Source organism: Furipterus horrens, unplaced genomic scaffold, assembly GCF_987537825.1.
Source record: "Furipterus horrens unplaced genomic scaffold, mFurHor1.1.pri manual_scaffold_9, whole genome shotgun sequence".
In the NCBI taxonomy this organism is placed as follows: Eukaryota; Metazoa; Chordata; class Mammalia; order Chiroptera; family Furipteridae; genus Furipterus; species Furipterus horrens.
The window spans coordinates 93,341,190-93,368,485 of record NW_028327179.1 but is presented as its reverse complement, the minus strand read 5'-3'; the positions used below and the strand labels follow the sequence as shown (position 1 = coordinate 93,368,485).

Sequence of the window (27,296 nt, the reverse complement as noted above, 5' to 3'; positions counted from 1 at the left end):
TGACCTTTTTCACCTGCATGGGGTACTCCAACGTCCCTTCCTGTTCACCCAGTGGCCACTTACCTCCACACACACAGGCCCGGAGACTTGGCTGACCGGACCATCCTTTCTGTATGTCATTAAGCAAGTACTTATGACGCACCCGTTAAAGCCCAAGTTCAAGGGTTTCTTTTATTGCCCTGTTCTCCCTTTCGCCATGGTGATTACTCTCCATTCCTGTCTGAGGGGTCCTAGCGGAGGGCTGACTCGTTGGGTGGCAGGTGGGCGCAGGAAGTCCTGGGAGCGCGCCCAGCGCGCGTTTGAATTTAATCGTCCCTCCTGTCCTCGCGTGGGAAGTACAGTACCATGTGCCGTGTTTTTCAGACACACGTGCTCGGCCATCAGGAGTATTCTTCACCGCTGTTCCAGGTGCCAAGGACTTCAGGCCGGGAGCCCTCCGCGCCCCCCGGGAACGCCCCGCACCGGGGGCTGCAGGGCGCAGGGCTGGCCTACGCCACCAGCTCCACCGAGGACCTGCAGCCCGGCCACTCCTCGGCTTCGCTCATCAAGGCGATCCGCGAGGAGCTCCTGCGGCTCTCCCAAAAACAGACCGCCGTGCACAACTTCCACAGCTGATGGGCCTCGCCCTGTGCGTTTGCCAAGTATCCGCTTCCCATGGAAGCAAGACTCCCAGGAAGCCAGCTGCGGGGGTGTCTGCAGGAAGACCGGGCCTCCGAGGCTGGGGGCCCGCGGAAGGGAGCAAGTTGCAATTTGAGAAGATGCCAGAAGTCACGTGGCAGCTCACGGAGCTTTTAATAAGCTGGCAATGTCGTGACCACTTGGGTTCAGTCGAGATGGCTGTACTTTTTGGCCAAAAGCCAGCAGCACTTCCTGAAAGACAAACCACAAACCTCAGCTAACAGAATTACTCAGTTAGTCTCCCTTTTCAAGGCAGGAGCTGGAAATGTGTAGAATGCGTAGGGCTGGAAGGAATCCAGCATTTCCGTGGGAAAGACGTGTTTGAAGCTGGTTTATACGATGAACCTGCTGCTTTGTTTTCTGAGAAAAGAGATTTGAGGACATTTTATTAACAGTTTATTTCCCTCTTTTTCTCCATAGGAACTTATTTTACTAGTAATGTTAACAGCAAGGATACTAAAACTTTTGGAATTAAAAAAGCTACTAGTGAGAAACCAAATGGTAGATTGTAGAGCCTGATGATTCCAAACGAAGCCATTGCCTGTATTTTCCCTCCTACTTCTGGTGCTACAGCTCCGAGGCCCTTCACCTTCATGTCTGTGAAACGCAGCGTTGGCTTTTTCCGTGGAAGAATATGTTGAGGGTTTCATTTTGTTCTAGAAAGGAAAAAAGAAAAACCCTCCCAGATGAGGAGGGGAAAGCTTACTATTTATTTGGTTATTCAAAATACATGTCGAAGTTTAGATTTACATTATTAATTGTATTTGCTGTTTTTTAATTGGGCATGCGGAACTCCCGAGAGCGTCTCACTTCGGCACATAGCATCTTCAAGTCCAGTCTATAGCATGAGGCTTTCAGGAGGTCCCCACCGATCCTCGCACTTTGCCGATGAGTTGCTCACAAATTAGGTTTGAATGAGAAATCTTACGTAAGCAAAAATTATGTTTAGACATTCCTAGGGCCACTGAATTGCGATTCGTGAGTATGTTCCCAGTAATCACATCCTCTGTGTGTTCAAGACCTAGAAATGAAACTGAGTTCTCGCCTGCCTCTCTCTGCTCAATCAAGAACCACAAAAGAGAGCTTGGGGAACAAGGGAAAGGAGAGGGTCGCTCCTAATGGCTGACTTCATTGCACTTGACTGCTGAGTGTCTGTTGAAACCATCTGTGTGCCGTGGGCTTGACAGGCGGTATTGTCTCCCTTGAGGTGTGCTCCCCGCTTTGCCTCTTAGAGTGAGAAAATGGAACAGGAGGGGCCATTCTGTTTTCTGGTGCCTGAGTGAAGCTCAGACGAAAAACTGATAACACATTGCTACTCAGAGTTCTTTTTTATTAGATCAGCTAATACTTCAAACAGCAGATAAGCAGGCAGAATTGGGGGGCTCGGATCAAAAATCTGTGTCACATGTTAAGAACCCTGAAGCAGCTGAAATGGGTTTCACAGTGGGATCATTGTCCGAGAGCCACATTTTAACACTGTGCGTTAAGCCTGTCGACAGCCTTACAATGCAGGGCAAGGGGGTTCTGGGAAGTGAAAACGCGGCTGCTCTTCATCTGTACTCCTCTGAAAGAGGAGGGCTGCGGGGGATTGAGTCTCCAAAGGATGATAAATTAAGGAAGGGGATGCCTTTCTAGGCAGCCCTCACAAGCTCCAACAGTGTGGGAGAGAAGGCGCCCTCCTGGGCTTGATTTCTGACCCTTGCACTTGGTTTAATACCCAGAGTGGAGAATTCTCTTTGCATGTCAGAAATACCAGGTTTCCTGAATATGTTCAGAATTTCAGACATCCAAGCAGAGTTGTATGATGGGCACCTCACAGTGAATTCAAATCATGTGACAGCAAGTGGACTAAGTAAATACAGCCCCTCTTCCCCCATCCTGCTCAGTGTGGCAAGTGTTTGCCTTGAGAGGGTACTAAAATCTGTTACCTGCTTTAGATGCTGAAGAAGCAGGTTTCTCTATTAAAGGGGGCTGCAACGGTGATTGTGATGCTTTTCAAACTAGCATAAAAGGATTCGACCTGTATTGTTCTTCTTAGAATTGATACACTTTTAAACTGGTGTCAAGAACAAAGAGAACCTATATTAACTGGGGTGGGGTGGGTGTGTGAGCAGGCCGTGGGTCATCAGCACCCTTGAGTTGGGTGTAAAGCACACCCAGGTTGCCCTCGTTTTCTCGGTACACCTGCCGCAGGAGTTATACTGGTCACCAAACTCAGGACAGGCTAGCTGATGGGATCTATTAAAATGAGGGTCCTCTGGTTTAGCAGGTGTGCTTCAGAGGTCCATTTGTTTGAAGCACTCTAAAATGAATATTTAAATATTTACGTCTCTCCTTTTTTCCTGTTTTCAAAGCTCCAGTGGAAATAACGTGAGCTATACCTTTGAGCCAGTGTTTTAGAGAACACTGTTTGGAGAAATGGTCATTTTTCAGAGTCTGCTTTGCTAAGTCTCTTCTCTGGGCCGCATTCTCCCCATCAGCCAAACAAGGACAGGCCTCCCTTGCCCACCTGCTAGGATTTTTCATTGTGAGACTCTGATGTGATCGTGTGTGCAAACAACCCTTGAGAAGGGAGCACAAAGCGCTGTGAACATGTAACATGTTGTCTGTATGATTATGCTGGGACGGACAATCGATATACTGTGGCCTACTGGTGAATGAGTTCACTTGGAGGGACCCAGGGCAAAACCGAAGGCCTCGTGTGACTCTTCTTCCTTCTCCTGTTCTGCTTTAAATTCACTGCCTTCTTCGTTCACTTGCAAGTAGCATTTATTAAACATCTTTCATGCTCCCAATTTTCTGCTTTTTTCTGGCCCCAACTATGTTAGACATGAACCCTGCCTTCTGAGATTGTAGAGTCAGAATCAGATAACACAGATGGACATACAAGGTGGAAGAGACACACCAATAACATGGTTTAAACATCAGTGACGTTTGCCGAAAGTACACAAGTGCGTTAAGTACACAGCGGCAGAAGTGGAAGCTGCATATTTGGAAACAGGATCTTGGGGAGAAGTCAACTTCAGCAGCTACTGTAGTGAAGACAGGGGAGCCGCCTGGGGAAATGGGGAGGTGATGTGGGGGAACCGAGAGTGGGCCCGGGGAAGGATGACTGGGCGCAGCCGTCACTGAAAATGAACTTGATCCTGATCTGCTACAGCGTGGGGACAGAATGCCTAACTGCACTGTCTAGGGAGTTTCACAAGAGGAGGAAGCGGTGCTGCGCATACGTGTTTGCAGTAACACGACAGCAACATGACCAGGCCCGTGAAGAAGGTCCACGGAGGAAGAGAGCCGTCCTGGAGAGAAGGGGAGCAGACCAAGACCTGCCGGAGGAGCTGCTGTAAAGCATGCGTAGTGGTAAGGGTTCCACCACGGGCCCCACTGCTTAGAGCAGATCTCAGTGGTCCACCTTGGGCCCCATTCAGTCCTTCGTGACACAGAGTGGGTTATAAATCCACACATTGGACTTCTTGATAGCCACCTCCATTTTTTCCTCCACATTTTATTTAATTTCAGAGTACGTTTTGATTTTGATGGCATGTGGCTTTTGAGCAGCAGACTGAGTGGGTTTTTTGCCAACCAGAGCTCGGGGTACAAGGCCTATGATGCGAAGCACAGGTCTGCCTGGGGGCCTTGGGCCGAAACAAGTAATTCTGTGCTTTATGAGCCTCCACTGACCTGTGGACAGGGTCTGTGTTGACCACATCACACAGCCTCTTAGTGCTCCGGTGACCAAACCAGTCACTCGGACACTGATCGGCATTTGCAGAAACTCACGAGTTAATCATTCGCTAAACTTCTCAGTCCCCTTCATGCCGGATTCTTAGACATGAGTAAGTGTGTTGATTGGAAGAGAAGCTGGTTAAGATTCCGGGCAGGGGGATGGGGGCCTCCGGTCTTAACCGCCACACTAACCTGAGCTCCAGTTAAGTTTTAGCCGTTTCACGTCTACCTCCAGAGCCTGCATGTCCACTTTCGTCCCAGACAGGAGCGCGACCAAGTCCACTTCTATACCTGCACACAGGCCGTTGACCACAAAGCCCATTTTCATGGGATGGTAACTTGAACTTTGTTTTTACATTTAATCCAACACATTAACATCTTGTTGTAACATGCGAGAGGGGTTTCTAGGAGCATCTGCTGTAACATACTTATAAAATGTAATCGTCTGACAGTACCTAATGAGCAAAGAGTGTGTACATTTCAGGTTTCTTTTGATACTTTTGTATGTGATTTCCAGTGTTTAAGCAAGGACTCCTTTCTCCAGTTAAGAAAAGACTTGAAAAGCGAAACCTCATGGTACGATCCTGATCCCGTGCCCGTGTGTGCAATGGCACCCTTGAGAATTTATCTTAAGAATGTGCAGCAGCATTGAAATTTAGGAGAAGTATTTAAATGCCTTTGGAAAACATAAAACCATGTTAGGAACCAGTGAGCAAGTGAGAAGGAATGATTGTCTGAATCTGAGGAACTCAAGCCCCATCTAGTTTCCTGCAGGGTAGGTAACTGTGCAGGCGGCTCGCTTTTCCCCCTTCCGGGTTTCTGTGCTCTGGGGCGCTTCGGATTTTTTAAAGAAACGGTGAAAGGGTGAAGGCACAGAGATTAAAAAAAGCGATTTGGGTCTTGCAGTTCCTGATTCCATGGAACCATTCTGGACAACTCGGAGCATCATGCCCACCAGATTTCATGCATTTATAACTTGACTCCCTAGGTGTGTGCGTTAGGAATAGTACAGGGCCACCTTCAAGCCAGACACCCTGTACTGCGCCTTCTGCAGATGTGGGGAAAGAAGGAGGCGCTGGCGGGATGGCAGCTCCGCCAATGAACTCAGTTGCTCTAAGCACAGAGGGCTCATTTCAGAAAAGGGCAGTAGACTCAACTTTGCTCTCCTCTAGGGAGCGTGGAGACTGAGCTAGCCTTACCCTTACAGGACAGGCTGCTTAGCAGAGCTGCTCTGGGAGGCCCGCTGGTCTCCTCCTACTTTGTCAAGGTCCATATTCTTCTGACTCTTCCGCACTCCCATTCCTAGGTTATGAGTATTAATGTACGAAAATACGCAGAGTAAATTGAGGCCACTCGTGGCGTCACTACTGCAACTTGAACTTGACAATCATGGTTTGCTGGTCTCACACAGGCACTTAAATTTTGGTATGGGTATATGATTTAGTAATCGAATCTTCCCTTCTATTTGTCGGTTATGTTTCTACCCTTCAATTAGCTGCACTGTTTTCTAATGTGCTGTAGAGTTTTTGAAATAATTTATGCAAGTGTTTGGTTTCCATGTTTACAATTTATACAGCTTTCCTAGCATTTTAAATGGAACTGTCAATAAATGCTATGAATTGGTGTCAAGAAATATTTTCCATTTATTTCCTTTGCAATAGGATCGTTTTCTCATTGGTAAAGTGTGGAGATTGAATGAGATGATTGGTTTTCATTTTCTAGTTTTGCGTCCCTGGTAAGAACACGTAGTACTTCCATTTTCCAAGGAATTCAGTTGAAAGTTTCCTATTCAGTGTGTGGAATTTGTAGAACTATTCTCACTTACAGTGGCTGCTGCTACTCCCTTCTGCTGCCCACTAATCAAATCGATGCTTCCACTAAGAGCAGATTCAATTTGGAATGAAAAGATTAGGACTCTACAGTCTAGAAAGATAAATGAGAAGATCAAAGTCTGTACAATCTGGGAAGGTAGTAGCATAAACCTGGAGTTTATGACACCTGAGAAAATAAGAATCCCTTGACACCGAGAAAAGCAACAGGATCTGTGAAATGCAGTGGAGCATAGCGAAATGTCCTGGATAGGATCATGAAACAGCCACCAAAAAGGTAATTGGGGAAAATGGTGGAATCCAAATGAAGTCTATAATGTAGTTAAGTTTATGCAAAGGGTAATGTATTGGTTTTGCTAACTTTGCTGTGGCCATTAAGACTCTAATATTAAGGGAAGCTATGTAAAAGGTATACAGAAACACTGCGATATTTTGGCAGCTTTTCTCTAAATCTGTTTAAAAATTGGAAAACAAATTAATCTGGTACAGATAAAGCCCATAGCCGCCCCCCACCCCCCACCCCTGCAGAGGCTAATAATGAGCCTGCCCTTAGTATCCGTGGCCTAGAACCTGCCATACTTCTCAGGGAAGCCAGCTTCTGCTGACAGTGAGGCCCACAGTGACACGTGTAAGTCTCGACAGAAAATAAACCTTCACGAAGGAGACTTGAGGGCCAAGGATCAGCCAAAAGGAGAATTTGAACCTACTCATTAGAGAAAATAGACAACTATGAAAGAGAACTTAAAGTATGTTTCAAGTGTTTCAAGAGGTTAAAAAAAAAAAAGTCTAGAAAACAAAATAAGAATAGGGTACTATGAAAGTTTACGCACATTTGACAAAACCAAAAATCCTTGAAGGGAAAAGAAAGGAGTTTAAAAACAATGTACACACACACAATGGTCAGATACTCCAATATTTTAGACACAGCTGAAGAAATAATGGTGAGAGATTTAATGTATCTTTATATTATGTTTTAATAAATACAGCTTTAGATAAAAAACAAAAAACAACATGGTGTACACTAACTGGTACACATCGGTCCTCTAAGAGCTATACGTGCCTTGAATGTAAATAGGCTCAATAGGACAGAAGACCACGGTGTTACTAGAAGCAGCTAAGGCTGAGAAGGAAGGTCAGGCTGGTCCCACGTCCAGAGCCTGAATCTGAAATTGACATGAAATGTGATGTTGCACCATGACTGGCATAATCGGACAATTCTCTTTCACCTCTTCAATGTGGCACCGGCCAAGCGCAGCTTAAGGTAAGTAGAAAACAAGAAACAATGGCAAATACCAAGAGAAATCTTCTGCTCCCATGCTGGAATTAGATAATTAAATTAATGGCATGTGTTCATTGTTGATGGATTATGCACCATTTAATAACCTTTTCCCTCTTATCATCACCCACACTTTCCTTGCTACACCCTTCTGGGGAATTAATGGAGGGGTGTGTTTGTTTTCTCTGCTGTTGGGAGACTTGAAAAACTATGGCCCCAAGTCTAGCGAACCCATATTTGTGTAATTAAACTATTATTTGTTGTACTTGTGCCAAAGGATAGCATTACAGAAGCGAAAACTCCCATTGTCAGATTGTTTTAGAGTGGCTGGGTCATGGGTGATTAGGTAGATCAGTACCCTGAAAACACGCATCAGGGTTAAGTACTGAAACTATGATTCTGTGATGCTATGCCTCAGATCGGTGGTTTCTTTCAACATTTTATTTTATTTCAGCATTTTAAAATTCTCAGCTTGTGTAAAGAAAACATTAGTACAAAGAATTAAAAAAAAAAAAAAAAAAAGAATGGCTTAATAGCTACTGTGGGGTTGCCGCGTTTCAGTCCAGATGGATTTTGATGTTTCTTTTCCAACAGAAGTTCTGCACCACAGCTGCCTTTGAAGAGCAGTGGGGATGCTCTGTGTTCAGCAGAGCTCAGAATTCCCCCCAGAGCCTCCTAAAGCTCTTAAGTGAGGGGCGAGACGCATCCCTGGCTGATTAGGCATCCAAGACCCAGTCTGGGCTCAGGTTGCTATTTTATATTTCCCTGGTACTGTTCTTTTAGGTTTCCTTGTGAGACACAAATCGGGAGTCAAGGTTTAACAAAATCTAATTAGCCAAATTTAAGTTAGAACATCACATGACTACGTGTAACCCTTTAACCCTAACCTTTTTTTGCTCTACTTTTTCCGGCCAAAATGTAGATCAGCAAAATAGAAGGAAATGAAAACCGCTATAACTCCACCATCAGAGATACTGCGATGAAACTTTTAGAAAGGTTTTTTTTTTTTTTTTAAGTGGCCAACTTACTCTTGTTTGGTGATTGGGACTGATGAGGATATTTGCGTTGTGATGGATCTCACAATAAGCTATTGATTTGGATTCAAAGTAGGGAGAGGGCTGAGAAGAGGGATGAAGTCTTAGAATTGGTGGGGGATAGAATCTGGGAGGAAGGATAGACAGCATTTTCTAACTGCTAGAGGTAAATGGCGCCGTGACCTCTATGCCCACCCCTTTGTGCCTAGTAATACACTTGCCCCATTGACCTGACACTTTCCACGGATGTTTTCAGGGGCTTCCCACTGTCTGTAGCTGAGAGAGAGGACTCGTGGCTAGGCAGGCCTGGTCCAGGAAGCGATGTTCCAGCTCTAGCCTTTGTCTTTAACAACTAGGTAATTTAGAGGCTTCGGCCCGCCAACTGCCTTGGAGGGACTCTTGTGACAAGTGTCTGCCTCAGTGTCTTCTCCTTGACTGTGGGGCTCTCCTTCACTGGCTTACTAGCTATACACGTCAGTCTCATAAAGCATTTCCTGCCTGGGCTGACCACCTTGTTCCTTTCCCTCCATTGACCACACAGACGATGAATCAGGCAGGAGCAGCATCTCAACTATCTCTGCAGGGTCAAAGGTATGCTCTGGCCAATGACGAAGTCCTCCATGCCAAACCCTCTCTCCAGATGATGAAGGTTTCACCTTCGGAGGTCACTGGCCCCTGGACCTCAGAAATCAGGGCATGTGTGCTCTTCACATTAGTGGGTTCAAAGCCACTTCCTGGATTTTGAGATGCTGCAGAATTTAGAAGGAGGGTATTGTGATGGGTGACAATCAGCTTTCAAAACGATTCGACAGGTTAAATCACAGGCCAAAAAATCAAAATTTTATTTATTCCCACTAAACTTAAAGCCCTACTTCTAGATTTAAAAAAATCTATGATAAGCATATAAGATAAAGGGAATATGGTCTAACAGGACTTTATAGAAAGAGATTTGAGGTTGTTAACTAACATGTTAGGGATTATTGGGAGCACTGAAGATCAACACAGCATTAGACAGTATAAATACATTGCCCCAGTGAGGGGATATGAAAATTTCTTTCTGCTGGTTACTTAAAGAATACAGGTCCCATATGTTTGAAGGAACGGTACGAATTGAATGGAGAGACTGGGAGAAGAGGAACTGGAATGGCAGGACTAGAAACCACATTATTTGAGGAAGAAACCAAGCAACTAGGTGTTTACCCTGAGGCGTGAAGGCTTGTAGGCACTAAAGCTGTCTTCAGATATCCTGAGTTGTCACGAGAAGGGGGCTTGGCTTGCTTTATGGAATTCTGGAAGGCAGAGCTAGCACAGAAAGCAAGCCTTGGCCTTTAGTTAAAAGAAAGAACAATTATCTTAGTAGGTCAACACAGAGAAGCCATTCTTTGGAAGTCATTCCAATGTCAGCCTCTGGTGAAGATCTCCCTTTTGTGATGCTAACCTTGGATCTCCATGGCCTCCAGTAGAAGGGATGCATTCTGGGCCTGAGGCCTCCCAGCCCTCCTGGTCCTTTTCCGAGACTCGTGAGCCCGCGAGGTGGAAGGTTAGGACCTAGACACCTGTAGGGGACATGGTACTATGGATGTGACTGAACAAAACCAGCTCAGGCTCTGCCATAAAATGAAGGGGGAAATGATATTGTTTAGCATGTCTTAGAAAAGTAGTGATGAATAAGGGTGAATGGTTTATAAGTATACAGTTAGAACATGGTATATTGTACGTAACTGCAAAGAGTCTTAATTCCAATATTGAGAATCTCATGCAACAGCAAATAAACTCACTGAAAACTGACTAGATTTGTGGTAATACTGCTGATACATGAATGCACTCATTAAACAAATATTTATTCAGTACAGGCTATGCGATGGATACTGTCAGAAGCATTGGGAATTTAGAATACATTGGGGAAAAAGACAGAAAAATCCCCTGCTCCAGTTGGGAGGCTATCGATGGACAACGTAGAGGTTGTCATGACCTTGACAAAGCAGTCTCAGTGGAGCGCTAGAGAAAGAAGCTAGCGTGGAGGGGGAATGAAGGAGGCCTAGTGGGTGCGGATGGAGAGAACGGAGAATTTAGCCAACTCTTTTCAGACGTTCTGCTGAGAAGGGAGCGGAGAAGTGGGAACTGGAAGGCGGGGATGTAAGTTGCCAAAGAAAGTATAGGGAACCCAATCAGAATTTCATATAACCAGGAATACATTTTTAGTTTAAGTATGTCTTAAATAGTGCATGGGACACACATACTAAAATATTATTTGTTGCTTATCTAACATTCAGATTTACCTAGGTATCTATATTTGCTGACTGGGGACTTAAAATGACAGGTACCAGATGTGTGCTTATGGGGATGATCCATGAAGTGGTGGAGGTTATTGTTGATAATATAGAAGACAGAGGAGAAAGTGGGAGGGGCTGGGATTCAGAGCGCAGTGGGCAGATTGGCCTTTGGGATGACAGGATATTATCCCATTGTGCAAAGCAGGACAAACAGCACAGATCAGGTCAGTCTGTAGGTACGCAAAAACTGGGCAACCTTTTTGGTTCTGAAAAAAAAAAATTCAAGTGAACATGTTACTGCTTCTTTAGATTTATAAGCTCAAGGATTTTTTAAATAGGCAGCAACACACTCACAGTAAATTCTCTAATTTTTGTGCTTGTTTAAAAATGAACTCTGCTTCATTTCCATGGCTCGTAAGATACATTCAGATTCAGGTCAGTACATAATTCAGGTTAACAGTGTCTGTTATTGTACTTAGAGCAACATAATGACTGGATAACACGGTGGTATTTACTCTTTTTTAATTTGTTAAGGTGAGTTTTATGGGCCAGAAGGTGGTCTGTCTTGGTGACTGTTCGCTGCGAGCGTGAGAAGCATGTGCCGTCTGCTATTGTTGGATATAGTAGTCTATAAATGTCAATTAGCCCCGGTTGATGGATGGTGCTGTTCAATTCAACCATGTCCTTACTGATTTTCTGCCGGCCGGGTCTGTCAGGTACTGATGGAGAGCTGCTGAAGTCTCCAGCTGTGACAGTAGATTCATCTGTCTCTCCTGGCAGGTTCTATCAGGATTTGCCTCACATTTTTTGGCGCTCTGATGTTGAGTAGACACAGCGAGGCTTGTTATGTCTTCTTGGAAATCGGGCCCGTTGGTCATTTTGTAATGCTTCTCTTTATGTCTGGTAGAGCTTCTTGCTCTGAAGCCTGCTCTGTCTAAAATTCATGTAGCCATTCCACCTTTCTTTTTATTAGCGTTATATGGTGTATCTGTCACCATCCCTTTACCTCCAGTCTTTTGTCTTTATATTTCAAGTGGGTTTCTTGGAGACAATACACAGTTGGGTCTTGTTTTTTAAATCCATTCTGACAGTCTTTGTCTTTTCATGGGTGCATGTAGACCGTTCATATTTAGAGTGATTATTGGTATGGTTGGATTCATGTTTGGCATCTTGGTTACTGTTGTCATTCACGGACCTTTTTTTTGTTGGGTTTTTTTTTTTTTCTTTCTTTCTTCCACTCTTTTTCTGCCTTCTCTAGTTTTGTGAGCACATTTTATATCCTTTTGTTTTTCTCTCCTCTTTTACGATATCAATTTTACTTTAAATGAAGTAAGCAGTTGCCCCGGAGTTTGCAATGGACATGTATGATTAACTCAATTCCATTTGCAAATAACTCTACACTGCATCACAGGTAGTACAAGTGCCTCAGAATTCCAGGCTCTTGATACATTGGACCGAAACCTGGAAGATCTGGTGGTGTTTAATTCACAATTAAACACACATACATGTGTGCCACCCAGACATACACAATCCCCCACATTGTCGCCCAAGGTTACTATGCAACTTACTCAAACAGCCCTTAACATTTTGAAGAAATTCCTGCCAGGCATTTTCCTGTGTATGTATTTTATTTATGCCGAGATTGGTGGGTGGGAGGAGCTGCCAATCTGAATACCAATTGGAGATGGTGGGAGATTCTCCATTTGTCTCCTGGAAAAATTGAGCTCTTACAGTAGTATACGAAGTCTGTGAAAATTATTCTAAAATACTGAAAATAACTTTAAAAGGATGAAAGACCTCTGCTTCCCATGCTAGTGTTCTATGGGATAACAGCGGTCTGAAGTATCCTCAGTGTGAACGGTGGGCCATGACTCGGCCTGTGGTTTCCTCAGCATCTCAGTGCAGAACGTGACTGCCCTATGGCCCACTCAGTCTTGTATTCTGGCCGCTAGGACAGACTTTCAGAGCTGACCCACAGCATCTGTATACCGGTTCATTTCTAGGAAAAACTCTGCAGTCACGCTCATAGTTCCAAAAACATCAACGGCAGAGTTAATCTCTTGGGCAAAAGTAGTTTCTCCACATTTCTCCAAACCTGGCATGACCCTGGCAAATCTGCCCTGGAACCAGGAATATAGTAACAGGGCAGTACATTTTATTTTTTAATTCAGCTAAAATGCATGCTTGCCAAAAATTTTATTTACAGCCAACCTTTCAGAAAAAATCACATTAAAAGAGAAGCGCTAACTCTGATACAAATCAATAGCAATGCTTGTCTTCGGATCCAAAATAAAATTGAATTCAGTAAATCGAATTCAGTCTCTCACAGGGGATGCTGGGTGTATTATGCTTGGGTGAGGCATGCACGGGATTGATATCTCTCCTGGAACAGGAAGATAGAAAGAAACAATGAAAAGTCAATTTCAGCGACTGGAACAACGGAATGAAATCTCCAGATGCTGATTTAAAAAGCAGCTTATTCCATAATACATTTAATTAAGGATGTGTTTCTTCTGCGACCCAGCGTTACTCCCTCTGACAATCTTTCCCAGGGAAACATACACAGGTCCAGAAAGGAAGCATGTGAGGGTTTTTGTGGCCGTGGGACATGAACGTGGGGCTTGCAGCCAAGCTAGGGATGTGTCTCCCGGACAGCGGAGAAGTGAACCATGGTGGCTTACACCATGGAAGTCTGTGCAACAACTAGAGGCTCTGGACATATGGACAAAGCAGGATAAACAGTACCACTGACTAAGCAAAGGAAGAGGCAGGATGGGATCTGGTTTATGTGAATTCAAAACACCCGAACTTGTAATAATTCTCCACTTACAAGAACTATTGCGGCCCATGTGGTTACCTTAGGGGATGGGACCAGGACAATGAGAGATGGGACTAGGGGTAAAAGTGAGTTGAAGAGTAAAAGGGGAGGGACCTTGCAGAGACTGCTAATGACAGTGACGAGAGCTGAGAGCTGTGATGAACTACACCCTCTGCAGAGATGTCCAGAGAAGGGGAGGGGGGGAGTTCAGGCTGTGGTTTTTAACAAATGTGTAACGACATGGATCCACCATTATTGCATCACACAGAAGTTTTATAGCCCTAAAAGTTCCCTGTGCTCCACCTATTCATCCCTTCCTCCCCACAACCATCGATATTTTCACTGTCTCCATAGTTTTACCTTTTCCAGAATGTCAGATGGTTGGAATCGGACAGTAGGTAGCCTTTTAAGACTGGCTTCCTTTACTCAGTAAATACGCATTTAAGGTTCCTGCATGTCTTTTCATGGCTTGATATCTTGTAAATCAGTGTTCAAAGGAATATTTGATGCGAGCATCTGCAAAATATATTTTCATTATCTGCTGTACCTCATATATTGCTGATACACATATTGCTTTTGTATAACAATACAAAATTTGGGAGAGAAGGCTCGATCAATGAAAATAGATATTTGCTTCTCTTTGTAGAGACATTTTAGCTCCTGTTCCTTGTTAATAGAAATGAACATGTCAGAACAGAAATATGGTCATTGCATTAGGGGCCTGTCTCTTTGGTGGGGAAGAGGAGCGGCCGCTTTACATGTGGAAGTCGTTTACTTCCACGATTGCCGGCTCCAGGGTGGCCTGCCAGGCACTGTGTCCCTTCGTCTGTGGCACTTCATCAGCTTTGCCACGATGGGTTATTGTTTGCAGTCAAGGATTTTTTTTTTAAACTTTAGCTCTTTCTTTTCCATACCACTTATTATTTTTAAACAACGCATTTGCAAAGACGCTATGTAGCAAGTGTATTTTGTCCCAGACAAGCCTGTAATCGAAACCAAGTGTTATACCTTCTGTGTCGTTTCTTTTTTCTCAGGTTTTAGCAGCCCTTAGGACCCCTCTGTGCAAAATTTTAAAGGTGCCCATTCCTCAAGGAAACTGAGTAAGTGAGTTATGGGCCATTTGAACTACTCTAGAAGGGCTTTCCCGATCCCAATGGGCAGCAAGCAGGCGTGCCCCCCCCCCATCCCTGACTCTCACATGTAGCTTGGGCCCCAGGGCACCCTATGTTGGCCACTGTCATCTCCCTGGTCCCTAGAGTCAGGGACAGAATCCTTCTTGGAACTGTTGGGTGGTAGGGAGCACGTGTGAGGGGGAGCACGCTCAGGGACCCCAGAGCACAGTGGGGACAGGGTGGTGTTGTGCATGTGCCTTCTCTGAGTGAGGGAAGGGAGGGAGAAAGGGAGAGAAACATCTATCAGTTGCCTCTCACATGCACCCTGACCAGGGACCTAACCTGCACCCCAGGCATGTGCCCTGACTGGGAATCGAACTTGCGACCTTTTGGTTTGCAGGACAACACACAGCCAACTGAGCCATACTAGCCAGAGCCCAAGCATGGATTTTTTAGAGGGGTTGATTAGAAGGAGGCTTCCTGCTGCCCAGGACTTGGCAGGAGAGGCCTCATTTGCTGCTTTCTCTGTCCCTGCCATCCCCAGCTCTCTCACAGGTAAGTCTGGGTGGGAACCATGCCTTTGCATGGTGCACAGGGTGTATGTGACCCTGGGGCAGGTACCCGTCACCTCCAGTCACATCTCCCAAGGCAGGGTCTCCCCATCTGACCTGTTCTTGGGCAACTAGCAGGTGGAGTGAGAGAGGATGGGCCACCGGCAGGTGCAGGAAGGCTGTCCAGCACGTCCTTGTCACCCAGGGTGAGTCACTCCACAAACTCATGGCTGGAACTTCCATAGGGAACTGCTTTCTGTCTGTTTGTCTAGTTGCTTCCAGGTCTGTGGTCCATACCTGGCCAGCTCTGGAGCACAAGGCGACCCTTGGTTTGGAGTGGAAACTGCTGTGTTTTTTCAAAACACCCCTTGTATCAGTTTGCTAGCATTGCTGTAACAACGTACCATGAATTGGGTGGCTAAGACCAATAGAAATGCATTGTTGCTCAGCCGTGGATGCTGGAAGCCTGAGGTCAAGGGGTCTGCAGGGCTTGCTCTCTATTAACGGCTGTGAGGGAGAACCTGACCCCCCCCCCCCCCGCCTCTTGCTGAGCTGCGGGGGGTTCACGGCCGTCTCTGGGCTTCCTTGGCTTGTAAACACATCTCTGGTCTGCCTTCATGTTCACATGGTGTTCTCCCCATGTGCTGTCTGTGTCTGAATCTCCCTTCAAATAAGGACAGGTTAAATCAGGGGCCATCCTATTCCAATGTGACCTCATCTTAGCTACATCTGCAATGACTCTATATCCAAATGACATCACATTCTGAGGTGCGGGGTTGAGGGCTTCAACATAGGGATCGGGGGGCGGGGACACAGTCCAGCCCACAACACTCCCTGTTCAGCATTTCCCCTCATTTTGACCTGGTAAGAGGAATCTCCAAGGTTAAAAAAAGAAAAGGTCTTTATCAAGTCACAAAGAACAGGACAAATGTTTCAACAAAGTGTTCAGCCAACAGTAGCTGAGGAAATAAACAAAGACCACGCAAATGAGAACAAGCGAAAGCTGACTTTCCCGAGCTCGCTGCCGGAGAGGAGCCGGCCTTACATGTGGCGGAGACTCGGGGGCGGGCAGGGGAGCGGGAAGGGTTCTAGTGCAGAAGGGTTAAGGCCTTCAGGCGGGTCCTGGCTGGAGGCTGTTGGCAAGGGGCAGCTGCATACGGCACTAGGAGTGGTTGAGGGGATGTACTTGGCTTTCCCCGGTGGGCCCTAAGTTGGGAGTGGGCATAGAAATTAATTGAGCTGAAGCCGTCAGTCATTGACTACATCCTGGCTGTCCGGGCGCATTGCTGCGGAGGGGGTGGTCTGGCTCCTGGCCTGGCTGCTACAGATGGTGGGCCAAAGTCTGTTCTTAGACTGGTCTGACCCTTTTCCATTTGCATATTTAGTCTCTCATCGTGGAATTAACTTGAAGTAGATCTGCCAGTTACTCGTTTCCACAAAGCACTTAAATATGTGTAATTATAAAGTTACAGAAACAATCCTTTACATTTTTTTCCAACCTTGAAACCCCAAGTGTTCCCAGGAGCCCCTCTTTGTCTTCAGAGCTCTGTTGTTTCGCTGTGGTTATTTGCACAGACCACGTTCCTGGGTCTGCTCTGATTCACTAATTCATCAAAAATTTACTGAGTTTGGCTGCCTACCCGGGCGCTGGTGGAAGGAATCAGAGGTTAAAGACACAGTCCCTGCCTTCAGAGAGATCAGTTGAGAAAGACAGTCAGGGAGAGACAAGAGCTCAGAGTGCGCAGCTGTCAGAGATAAAACTGGACACTAAATTGGTAAGGACGGGTTTTAATCAGTCGTACAGGATCGCAATGGGAGGAAGGTCTAGTGTGAACAGAGCTCAACTTTGATTTGTATGGAGAAGACTGCGTTTTACAAGGACAGTGACGGAGTGGAGTGGGGGCGGGAGGGGGCTCGGTCGAGTCAGGGAAGTGAGAGATTGTGGGGCTGGTCAGCGTAGATGCTGAGCTGTGTCTGCTTGCTGGCAATCCTTGAAGCCGGGATTCTGTCTCCCACAGAGACTGGGAGACAGAGGCCCTGCCTTTGTAAAGGAATGGCTTTCAGGTCCTGAGTTGTAGGATAGATGGACAGATGGATAGGTATAGACATCTCAAATGGACAGAGGAAGGTTTCACAACTCTGAGCACTTCTGAGTAAATGCTTTAAGAAAGGGTGGTCAGGGGCCTATTGTCAGACATTGGTTAGAACAAATAGTAGATTCTTTTGGCAGCCTTGAGCTGTCCCAGGTGGTTTCAGGGGGGCTGGGGTCATCCTAGAGATCTGACCTTGAGTTGTTGGAAACTATGTTAGTGTTTATGTCTTCTAATGTTGGGAGGCGTGGTTGTCAAAGTCATTTGTGTCAAGAGTCTATATTTTTTATAGGCCAAAGTCGAAACCTAGTAGAAAAGTGAGCTCAGAGGAGCCTGTCTAGAGTTTGGTCAAAGATAGAGTCTTTGTCACAGTGGTATCCTGGAGGTGAGCTCAGGCCATTGAGGTGGGCATGTGTGCACACGTGTGTGCATGCATGTGCATATGTGTGTCTGTATCTGTCTAGGGAAGGGGGGACAGCTGGACTTGGAAGACCAATTCCAGTGAACTAAGTGAATCTGACTGGGGGTGGGGGTGGGTAAAAGCTAAGGCAAGTCCAGGTTGATGGGGTCTAAAATGCATACCATTAGAGGGTCTTCTTTTAAAAAACCAGAATTACAAAATTAGGTAGAGGGCCCACATGGGAGTGTGAGCCATGCAAGGAAGGGGGCTCAAAGTTTAAGCTCCTCTTGGTTACGGAAGATCTGCCTTGTGGGAAGGCATGTTCGAAGCTGCGTGACAGCAAGAAAGGCATGGAGGCCAGAGTCGGCCTGGCATGTTTAGGGAACTTAAGTAATTCAAATCTGGGTTTGCTGGTGGGATACGCAAGCGGTAATGCCAGCGAAATGTTGGGGATCCCATTATAGAAGGTCTCATGGGTCACCCTAATATAAATGTTAATAGTATGGATTTTACTCTGTCCACTCTAAGGAGTCATGGGGAGATTTTAGGTAGCGGAGTGACTTGATCAACTACAAGTGTAATAGAAAGGTCATGCCGGAAGGAAGTGTGAAGGAGCCCAGTGAGGCTGGTTGTAGACATCAGGTAGGATGGGGAACTCATCCCTGCATCAGCAAAGACTGTGGAATCCACCTATGACTTCAGAACAGATGACAGACAGGGTTCAGACAGAGCAGTTCTTTCTCAAAAACATTTCCAGATTGGTATTTCTCTATGTTTAAAAATATGCTTACAGTTATTTTTGTGGAAAGGAGACCCAAGCTTACTTAAGACTTATTTTTGATTAATCTTGTGTGGTGCATTTCATTCCTAATAGAAAATTCTACATTTGGGTTATTTGTCCTTTGGTATCATGCACATGAAAAGGAATAGATTTTAAAATGATGATTTTAAAAATCAGGTAATGATGCCATACCTTAATGTTCACTATTCTATTTCTGCATAGGACATTTTGATACAGAAATGTCTGGGACAGTCTGAGCTCTGTGTCCTATGCCATGAGAACTGCAGTGACTATTATAGGCAAAAATTTTAAATGAAAAGCACATCTACCGTTAGACAGGTCCTGCTACTTTATACCAGGAAGCTCGTTAGATGCCTGGAAGCTGATACTTGTTGTTGTTTTTTTAAATTTGTTGACAAATATTTGCTTTGCTAAAATTGATTCCATGCTGAGAGCAAATCTGAGCCACAACCTCTGGGAAGCATGGCTGTCGAATGATCTGTCTTTCTTTCCTGTCTCAGAGAAAAGAGCAATTGTTTAGATTCAGTCTGCCTTCCTCTTGGGCAGGTAAAAGAAAAACAGTTCACAGAATACCTAAATTTTAATGTGGCAGTGGCAGCATCTACCCAAAATTCACTTCTGTGAAGTCTAAGAACCTAGCCCTGGCTGGGTAGCTCAGTTGGTTAGAGCATTGTCCCGATACACCAACATTGCAGGTTCGATCCCCTGTCAGGGTACATAGAAGAATCAACCAATGAGTGTATAAAGAAGTGGAACAACAAATCAAAGTTTCTCTTTCTCTAAAAAAAAAAAAAAAAAAATCAATGAATTAAAGAAAAAAAAAAAGAGTCTACACATTGCCCCAGACTGAAGGAGACCTCAGACACCAACGGGTGCTCTGACTCTCTGCTTTTTAAAGTATCAGATTAAATCTTCCCATGGGAACCCAATATCTGAAAGAGATCAGAGCTCGGGGCCCTGTTTGCAGGGATGGGCCTCGAGCGCACCCCTCCGCGCAGCACCTCAGGTGGCTCTACGAGTTTGTCACCACTGATTTGGTCCAAGGCTTCCATTTTTCACTTAGAAGTTTGATGCTCAGCAAGGCAGTGACGTGTCTCTATTCTCATTGGCCAGAAATGGATCTTACTTTGCCTCTTTCTTTTCTTTTTGGCATTAGTGTTCTTCCTGCCTGTCACACGGTTTTGTTGCAAATCTGTGTGCAGCAGGTACAATCAAAATGTGCTCGTCACCGAATCTTTTGATCGCTAAGGAATTAAGCAGTCGCATGTGGTGGAAACTCCTTGAATCTCTAAAACAAGTGGGACACAGACTCATGTATGTGTCCCCAGCACACACCGGGCATCGCGCAGACACTTCTGTTCACATGGTTATTTACTACTTAGTCACAATGAATCCGTCCCATTTTGCTGATTTAACAACTGGGATTCTGAAACTATGGCCTGTCGGAGTGAGCCAGGAGATCCCTTTCATTCCCATTGTCAGAGAAATTTATTTCAAATTTCTGCCAGAGCGTTGGGCAGCTTTGAGTCGTTAACACCTTTGCAACATGTTTCTTCCTGTTTCAGCGACCTTGTACTTTTTAAGTATTTTGACTATTTAGAGTTGATCCAATCTAAATACGTGATTCCTAATAAAGGGCAGAAATTGCTTCATAAAGAAAGAAGCATGTTGTCTTTTCTTCCTTCTGATGAACCCACCCCCCTCCTGCAGACCCCCGGGCATACTTCACAGTGACAGGCAATGTCCTCGTGCTGAGTGAGCCACTGGGAGAACAGGAACCAAACCCACTGGCTTCTTTGTATCCGTGGTTTTAACCGTTCATAGAAACATGGAAGTTCCAAGTTTGTCTGGGCGAGGACTCATTCATTCATTCATTTGCTGGACGAATATCATGAGGAGCTTACTGTGCCCCAGGAGTATTATGCAAAAACAAGGTTCGTTCATGATGGCAGAGCAGCTAAGAGCTCCAGCTCCAAGTCCCCCCAGAGGATCAGGAAAGCTCCAGGCAGAGCAAGCCTTCGAGCTGGACCCGGAACAGGGGCCTTCATTCCGGAGGGGGTATTGGGAGGCGGAGACGGAGGGCAGCAGACGTGGGAGATGCCAGCGGTGGAGTGGGCCCACCAGAGTCTGCACCCCTGTGCTGGGAGCCGGGTGATTGGACTCGAGCAGAGGACTCGGTGCCAGGCTGTGTGGCAGCTGCCCCTGGGGAATGGCGGGCTGGGGAGGAAGATCCTGGAGGCAGAACGAAAGGAAATGTCCCTGCAATAACATGCGGACAATGCAGTGAGGGGCAGAGCCAGGCTGCTGGTAGGGAGGCTGGGACAAGACAGCCACCGAAGGCGTAGTTGAGGAAAGGGCAGAGCTGGAGAAGCATTGGGCACGGGAGTGAGGCCAGTGGGGTGTCAAAGGTGATCCTTACGTTTTGAAATGACAGTGATGCCCTTGACTGAAATGAGGGACAGATGACAATGACCTGTGTTCGGTGAGAAGGTTATAAGTTTAATTTCAAATGTGTTGACTAAAGGACCGAGCCTGACAGTTCCTGTGCACCACCCTCGGGGCCCAGAAGACAGTGGCGGATAAGACAGAAGCACTTCCCACAGAGACTGTTGTGAGAAAGGAGATTATCGGGGCTCAGATGGCCCGACCCGGGTGCCTCTTGGCAGTGGTAGCACTGGCCTGTCCTTATTGGGAACACCCGTCCTTCCCTTTTGGCAGTAACTGAAGTTTACAGGTGAAAAGGACTTGACTAGAGACCGCGCTGGCGCTACTCCATGCCTGCTGGTAGCCACGATTGGGTGATGGCCGCCCTTCCTGGGGCTGAATTCTCCATCTCACGCTTGCAAGCCCTTGGGCTCCTCCGGGGTTAACTTCATCAGTTTATCCACACAGAGCAGGATGAGGGTGAGAAACCAGAGACTCCAGCCGACAGCGGCCGCGATCCAGCCGTACTCGTCCACTCCGATGTGGCAACACCGTGACGCTTGCGGGCAGAAGTCCACATCTGGGGGGAGGAGAGAGCGTCACCCCAGCCCCGCCCCTTCTCTGACCGTCATCACAACAAGAACAATATTAACAATAGTTAACCTTTCCTAACACGCGTCATGTGCTGTGCTGAATGCTCCGTAACACGCTACCTTGTTTGTTCCTCACACAGGGATAGGTACAGTTACGATTCCCACTCCACATGAAGAGTCGGAGGCTGTAAGTTGCCCAAGGTCACAGGAAAGCAGAGCTAGAACTCAAACCCGAGGGTGCAGGACTCCAAAGCCGTGTTCTTAACCTCTGCACATCCTCGCCTATTATCCTCCTCTGCGAGTGCCCAGAAGTGAACCCGTTTGGTCATTCAATGAGGGCAGAATAAAGGAAGCCAGACTTAGAACAAAGCAACACTGTATTAATTAGGCATGTGCAATAGTGGTTGCTTTAGAAAGTGCCACCCTCCATGTGGCTGCAAGTAGTCAAGTAGAGGAAGAACAGAAATGTGCAAAAGGTACAAAATAAAGCTCCAGCCTTGGGCAGAGATGGGACTAGCTGGTTTTTGTAGTCTTTCCACTGCCAAGCTTCTTTGACCACTGTCACAGAGAAGGGTCATTAAAGCCATCTCTACCAAAGATTGTGAGCCTCGCTGTTGACCAAGGTCAAGATGGCTCTTTAGACGTACTCCGCAAGCAGTTCTGGAGGCCAGAGCAAACCACACCAGTGCACAGGAAGGCTGGGCCAGCACTCAGTCACCCCATGTCAATTAACAGCCTTAAGTTTCCCTCCCAGCCCCAGGGCCAGCTCTGGGGTTAGGGCAGTTGGCAGAAGCTTACTGTGGCACTCTTCCAGAGCCTCGGGGTCTGGGTGGTGACTGGTCAAGGTTGAGTTGTTGTCACTGCTTGCTTCTGGAAGAAAATACAGCAGAGAGTCTCAGGCAGTGGGAAAAGCCATTCCCAGGCATGGAGTTTGGCATCTTTCTGTAAATCAGCAGTGAGTATTGTGAAAGTATTCTAGAAGTTCCAGCCTAGGCTTCATGCAGCAAAGCTACCCCCCGTTACAGACTAAATTGTGCCCCACCTCCCCATTCAGATGGTGAAGTCCTAACCCCCAGTAATAACTGTATGTAGAAATAAGATTTCTAAAGAGCTAATTATTAAGTGAAATGGGGTCATATGTGTGGGCCCTAATCCAATATGCTAGTGTCCTTCTAAGAAGAGAAAGACGCCAGGGATGTACTCACAGAGGAAAAACCTTGTGAGGACACAGGGAGAAGGTGGCCACTGGCAAGTCAAGGAGAGAGACTTCAGGAGAAACCAACCCTGTTGATAACTTGAGTGCCCAGAACTGTGAGAAAATAGATTCCTGTTGTTCAACTACCCAGGGTGTGGTACTTGTTATGGCGTCCCGAGGAGACTAATACACTCCCTTTTCCTATCATGGTCTGTTCTTATCCAGAGGTGCTTTGTCTACATTTGGCCCTGACCTTTAGTTACCAAGGGCCTTTTATATATAACTTTCCAAACACTCTATTGTAGCTGCTTTCTGTACAGACAGATACATATCAAATGGATTTTCTAGTATATAATAACACAGTCATTTAAAAATCTGGAATGTCTTTTTAGATCTATCTTTAATTCCCTTCAAAACCGTGAACAAATAGACATTGAAATCTGAGCTTGAGTCTTGATTTCTGACAAAGATAATGGTATTACTCAGGAAGGTGGTTATAAAAATAATTAAATGCCGTACAAGGAAGTCAAGAGGTTGATAGAATATGCAGCCCTTAGAATGTCCCTTCTAAATGGTTATGGAAAAAATACAATAAAGATTAAATAAATAAAAAAAAAAGTCCCTTGATTAAGAAGCACAGAGCCCAGGGGTAAAGGAAACTTCAGCAGTAATTCTGAAGGTCGTGTCAGAGTTTGGGAGGTGAGGTGGGTTATGCAGATGAACATAGACTCTCCAAGGAAGAAAAGCCAGTGCCCACACTCCCTGTCATAACAGAGCAACAGGGAAGATGATCTCCGTCTGCTCTGTTTCATAGGACAGCCACTGGTGACTATTTAAGTTTATTGAAATGATTCAATTAAAAATTTAGTTTCTTGGTCAGATCAGCTCCATTTCTAGTGCTCAGTCACTATACAGCGCTGGTGGTTGCCATAGTGGAAGCCCAGCCCAGACATGCAGAAATTCCATCAGCAAAAAAAAAAAAAAAAAAAAAAAAAAAAAGGTAGTGCTAATCTAGGTAGAATAACTGACCTTCTTTCAATCAGTCTCCTCTTACAGTAATCTAGGTAGAAGACGAAGAGCCCAATTTTGAAGACGCTTTCTGGAAACTATATTGCTGTTCAATCTGCTTCTTAGGAATGCAAAAAACAAAACAAAAAATTGGTTTGGAAACTCTCAAGGCTCCACTGACTGACTCTGGGTCAGCATGTCCTTCAAAGGAGCTTGGTGTCCCAGAGCAGGACAAGTTAGAAGGAAACTTCTTAAGTAGCCAAAGCCACAGAGTTGCTGCTCAGACTAATTTCATGCCACCCACCCCCAAGGTACTTCAATGTGCTGCCTAAAGTGTAGTCATTACCTTGCTGCAATCTGATTGGGACTGTAAATTATTTACAGCTAAATGGCTTAGAACTTGCTCTTTATTTGTCTTGGAGAAACTGATTCCTCAACATTTTAATATCCCTTCTAACCCAAATCACTTCTTGGCCCTGACTTTCACCTCCCCTCTACCCTAGAACGGAAGTGGTTCCCATCTAGAGCAAATTGAGTGGAAAAAACCTAGTGACTTGGATGCTGGCATTAGGTGAAACTATGAAATGGCCATTTGTGTAGGACAAAAATTGTTCAGCAGTTTCATATGGTTCAAACAAATTAGCCTAGTGATAAGTTCCTAAGAATTTAAATAGCAGCTTCATAAGCAGAGCCAGGTAGGGACTGGTCTCATGGGAGTCACTTCCAAAGTAAAGGCTGCCAGGAAGACCCAGCTATTCAGTGCAGTTAAATTGGTCATTTTTTAAAACTTGCCAAGTTTTTTTGAGGCTATATCCTCAACAAGGCACTGTAAGGGTAAACAGAATGACAGACACGGCACACTCTTACTTGGGAAGGAGTTATACTGGATAAATGAACGTGTTAACATGACGTGTTTGCCATGAGCTAGTTTATTCAAAGGTATTTTCCTGCAGTCATTTCATCTTTACAACAACCCTATATATAAGCACAAGATTATCCCCATGTTATAAATAAGGAAACGGGCACAGAAAGGGGAAGTAACTTGCTCAAGGTCACACAGCTAGTAGGTCGTGCAAACCAGCGTTGAGGCTCATGGCCCTTGAAAGCCCAAGCTGTGAGGACGAGGGAGGCAGATACAGGCTGAACAAGGGGGAGGTGAGGGTTGGTTCTGAGAGAGACAGAAAGAGACAGACTCCATCAGGGAGCAGAGCAGACTGTGTTCTCAGGGATGTTGAGGAGCAAGATCAAAGCCAGAGCATGGGAGGATAAGGGAGGTCTCTGTGTGAAGTCCAGAGTCCAGCCCCGGAGAGGCTGGTGGGGGATGGCCTCATGCCTCCAGCCTCCACAAGGCACTAGCCCAACATCTCCCATGTCCCGGGGAGACGGGAGAATGGTAGACCGCGTACAGCAGCTTTCAGGTCTTAAGGTTTTGTGCAAATTGCAAAGAGAGCACAGGGCCAGGGGAGCGGCAGAGGACCTCAGGGGAGGGGAGGGAGCATTGCAAAGCCCAGCCATCTGTCCTGTCCGGAGCACCGCTGAGAAACAGCCCCCAAAGCTGTCACTTTAGGCTGATCTGGCCCCCTGCTGTGAGAGGCTCTGTACACTGCCGCAGAGGACAGCAGAGGTGGGTGCTCCTGTCCTAGCTGAGGACCGGAGTAAAGATGACACCCTCCTGCCCCCACCTCCTGCCTAATCCTCCAGAGGAGAAAGGATCTGTTTCCTTTCTGTGCAGACCAACCCTAGCCAAGGAATCCTCCTCCTTCTCTTCCCCTCCCCCCGCCCCCCTCCCTTCCCTTTCCCAGCGTTGCCAAGAGTAAAGCTCACAGTTCCACCTGCCAAGCAAGCCGAGTGGAAGGCGAGGAGGACCAGGCTGAGGACCAGGGGGGCCGGGATCGCAGAGGCGAGGTGCTCCATGCTGCAGAGCAGGGCTTCCGCCTGCGCCGTCGCCGGGGAGGTGTGCTGAGTGCCGGGCGCCACGTGCCTGAGTCGGTCCTGTCCCGCAGCAGCTGGCAAACAACGCTGTCAGAGGTGAATTTCTCCTCTGTTTTAGGGAAAAGAGAGGGGGTGGAGCAAAGGAAGGTCGGCTGTCACACCTGGCTCTTGCCTCCTGGCTGGGGGCAGGAAGGGAGGGGCGATTTATGCAGTTCTTCCCCAAGCCACCTTTTGCAGAAGGGAGAAAAAAGAGGAGAGGAGGTGTGTGCCCCAGTGGTCTCTTGAGCGTGAGTTTGCTGCCTCGTCCATGCACAGGTGTAACTGGACTCCCTATTCCGTTCGGCCCGATGTTTACTGTGCACTTACTATGTGCGCTGAACTATAGCCTGGGGTTCACTACCCTCCAAACACTTTAATTACGAACACATCACCCAAACACAGAGCACTCTTCTGGAAATGACTTGGAAAGGACAAAGTACACTCGATCTCAGCAGCAAGAGGCCACGTCACGGGTGGGATGCTTCATGAAGAAGGTGGCATTTGAGTCGGGTCTTGAAGGAAGGGTAGCATTTCCACAGGCAAGGAGGAGAAGAGGGCATTGTAGGCGCAGGGACAGGTGAGTGAAGGTCCGGAGCAAAGAGGTGCTCAGAAGCCTGCTGTGCCCGCAGCACAGATGAGTGTCGGTGATCTGAGCGGGAGGGGAACGGAGAGCCCTGAGGCTGAGCATCTGGGATGGGGTGCCAGGCTGGGGAGTTTGAAACGATCGGGAGGCAGACAGGAGGCTCTGCGAGGATTTTGAACTGAGGGGTCACTGGAGTGGAGCTCTGCCTTTGGTCTAAAACCTTTCCTGAATATCCACTGTGGATCGGAAAGGCACGACCCCGGGCATCTGAGACTCCAAGGTGGCCGAGACACGATCCCGACTTCCCCTCCTCACAGTCCACAGAGGGACCAAGCAGCGAGGAAAGAATTGCGATGTGATGTGGTAAGACTCCCGTATGGGTGTCAGCCACCATTAGGGGGCTAGAAAGCAGGGAGGCGCTACATCCGCCCGAGAGGCGTGGGCGAAGCATCACTGAGCGAGTGACATCTGTCCGGCTGCCCTAGAGGAGGCACTTTTTTGCTAACTTGCCCACAGCTACAAATTGGTGGTAGCCCTATATTCTTGGGTTTAGGGGTTGGGGGCAGAAGTGCTCTAGGGAGGCTAATTTCCTGGCTGGGTACCAAGGTGCAATTTGGACCTACCACTTGGGTGAACATTCGGTGAGATGACTGAGTAGCCGCAGTGTTCTGGGCCCTTGGGGTGGGGAAGAGTGGGGGTCTAAGGTGGTTAAGGCGACACAGTCCCTGTCTTCCAGGAGCCCTGGGTCCAGTAAGGGACATGGGTAAATGAATAAGGACGTAAATAATAAAGGGGGAGGAGGTCTCAGTAAATGGGAAATTCACGGACGGGGGTTGGAGGCTAGGGGGCTGGAAGATTTCCCAACGGTGATGGCACTTTGACCTGAAATGTGAAACGTGAAGTTTACCAGGTTGGGGAGGAGCCAACGGTATA

At 46.6% G+C, this 27,296-nt stretch overlaps 2 protein-coding genes across 2 annotated transcripts in view; one reads left to right on the top strand and one right to left on the bottom strand.

The window, feature by feature from the left end:
- The window catches only part of KIAA1549 (KIAA1549 ortholog), a 116,794-nt gene extending 115,322 nt beyond the window's left edge, over positions 1 to 1,472 (top strand). Inside the window, exon 20 of the mRNA XM_090286815.1 lies at positions 364 to 1,472. Within this exon, the coding sequence (XP_090142941.1) occupies positions 364 to 615 (252 nt within the window). The 3' untranslated portion in view covers positions 616 to 1,472. The remainder of the gene's footprint in view (positions 1 to 363) is intronic.
- Positions 1,473 to 21,067: 19,595 nt separating this feature from the next.
- TMEM213 (transmembrane protein 213) lies at positions 21,068 to 25,851 on the bottom strand. Its single transcript, XM_090286814.1, has 3 exons — positions 25,642 to 25,851; positions 22,405 to 22,476; positions 21,068 to 21,593 (listed from the first exon to the last, which is right to left on the bottom strand). The coding sequence occupies exons 1-3, from the start codon at positions 25,721 to 25,723 to the stop codon at positions 21,424 to 21,426; spliced, it is 324 nt and encodes a 107-aa protein (XP_090142940.1). The 5' UTR covers positions 25,724 to 25,851; the 3' UTR covers positions 21,068 to 21,423.
- Between the last annotated feature and the right edge of the window lie 1,445 nt (positions 25,852 to 27,296).

Excerpts from the sequence above, each read along its gene's own strand:
- TMEM213 (XM_090286814.1), bottom strand. The coding sequence starts at position 25,723 with ATGGAGCACCTCGCCTCTGCGATCCCGGCCCCCCTGGTCCTCAGCCTG. Across the intron at positions 22,477-25,641 it reads CCACTCGGCTTGCTTGGCAG|AAGCAAGCAGTGACAACAAC; the intron begins GTGGAACTGTGA and ends ATTTTCTTCCAG. Across the intron at positions 21,594-22,404 it reads GGCTCTGGAAGAGTGCCACA|ATGTGGACTTCTGCCCGCAA; the intron begins GTAAGCTTCTGC and ends TCCTCCCCCCAG.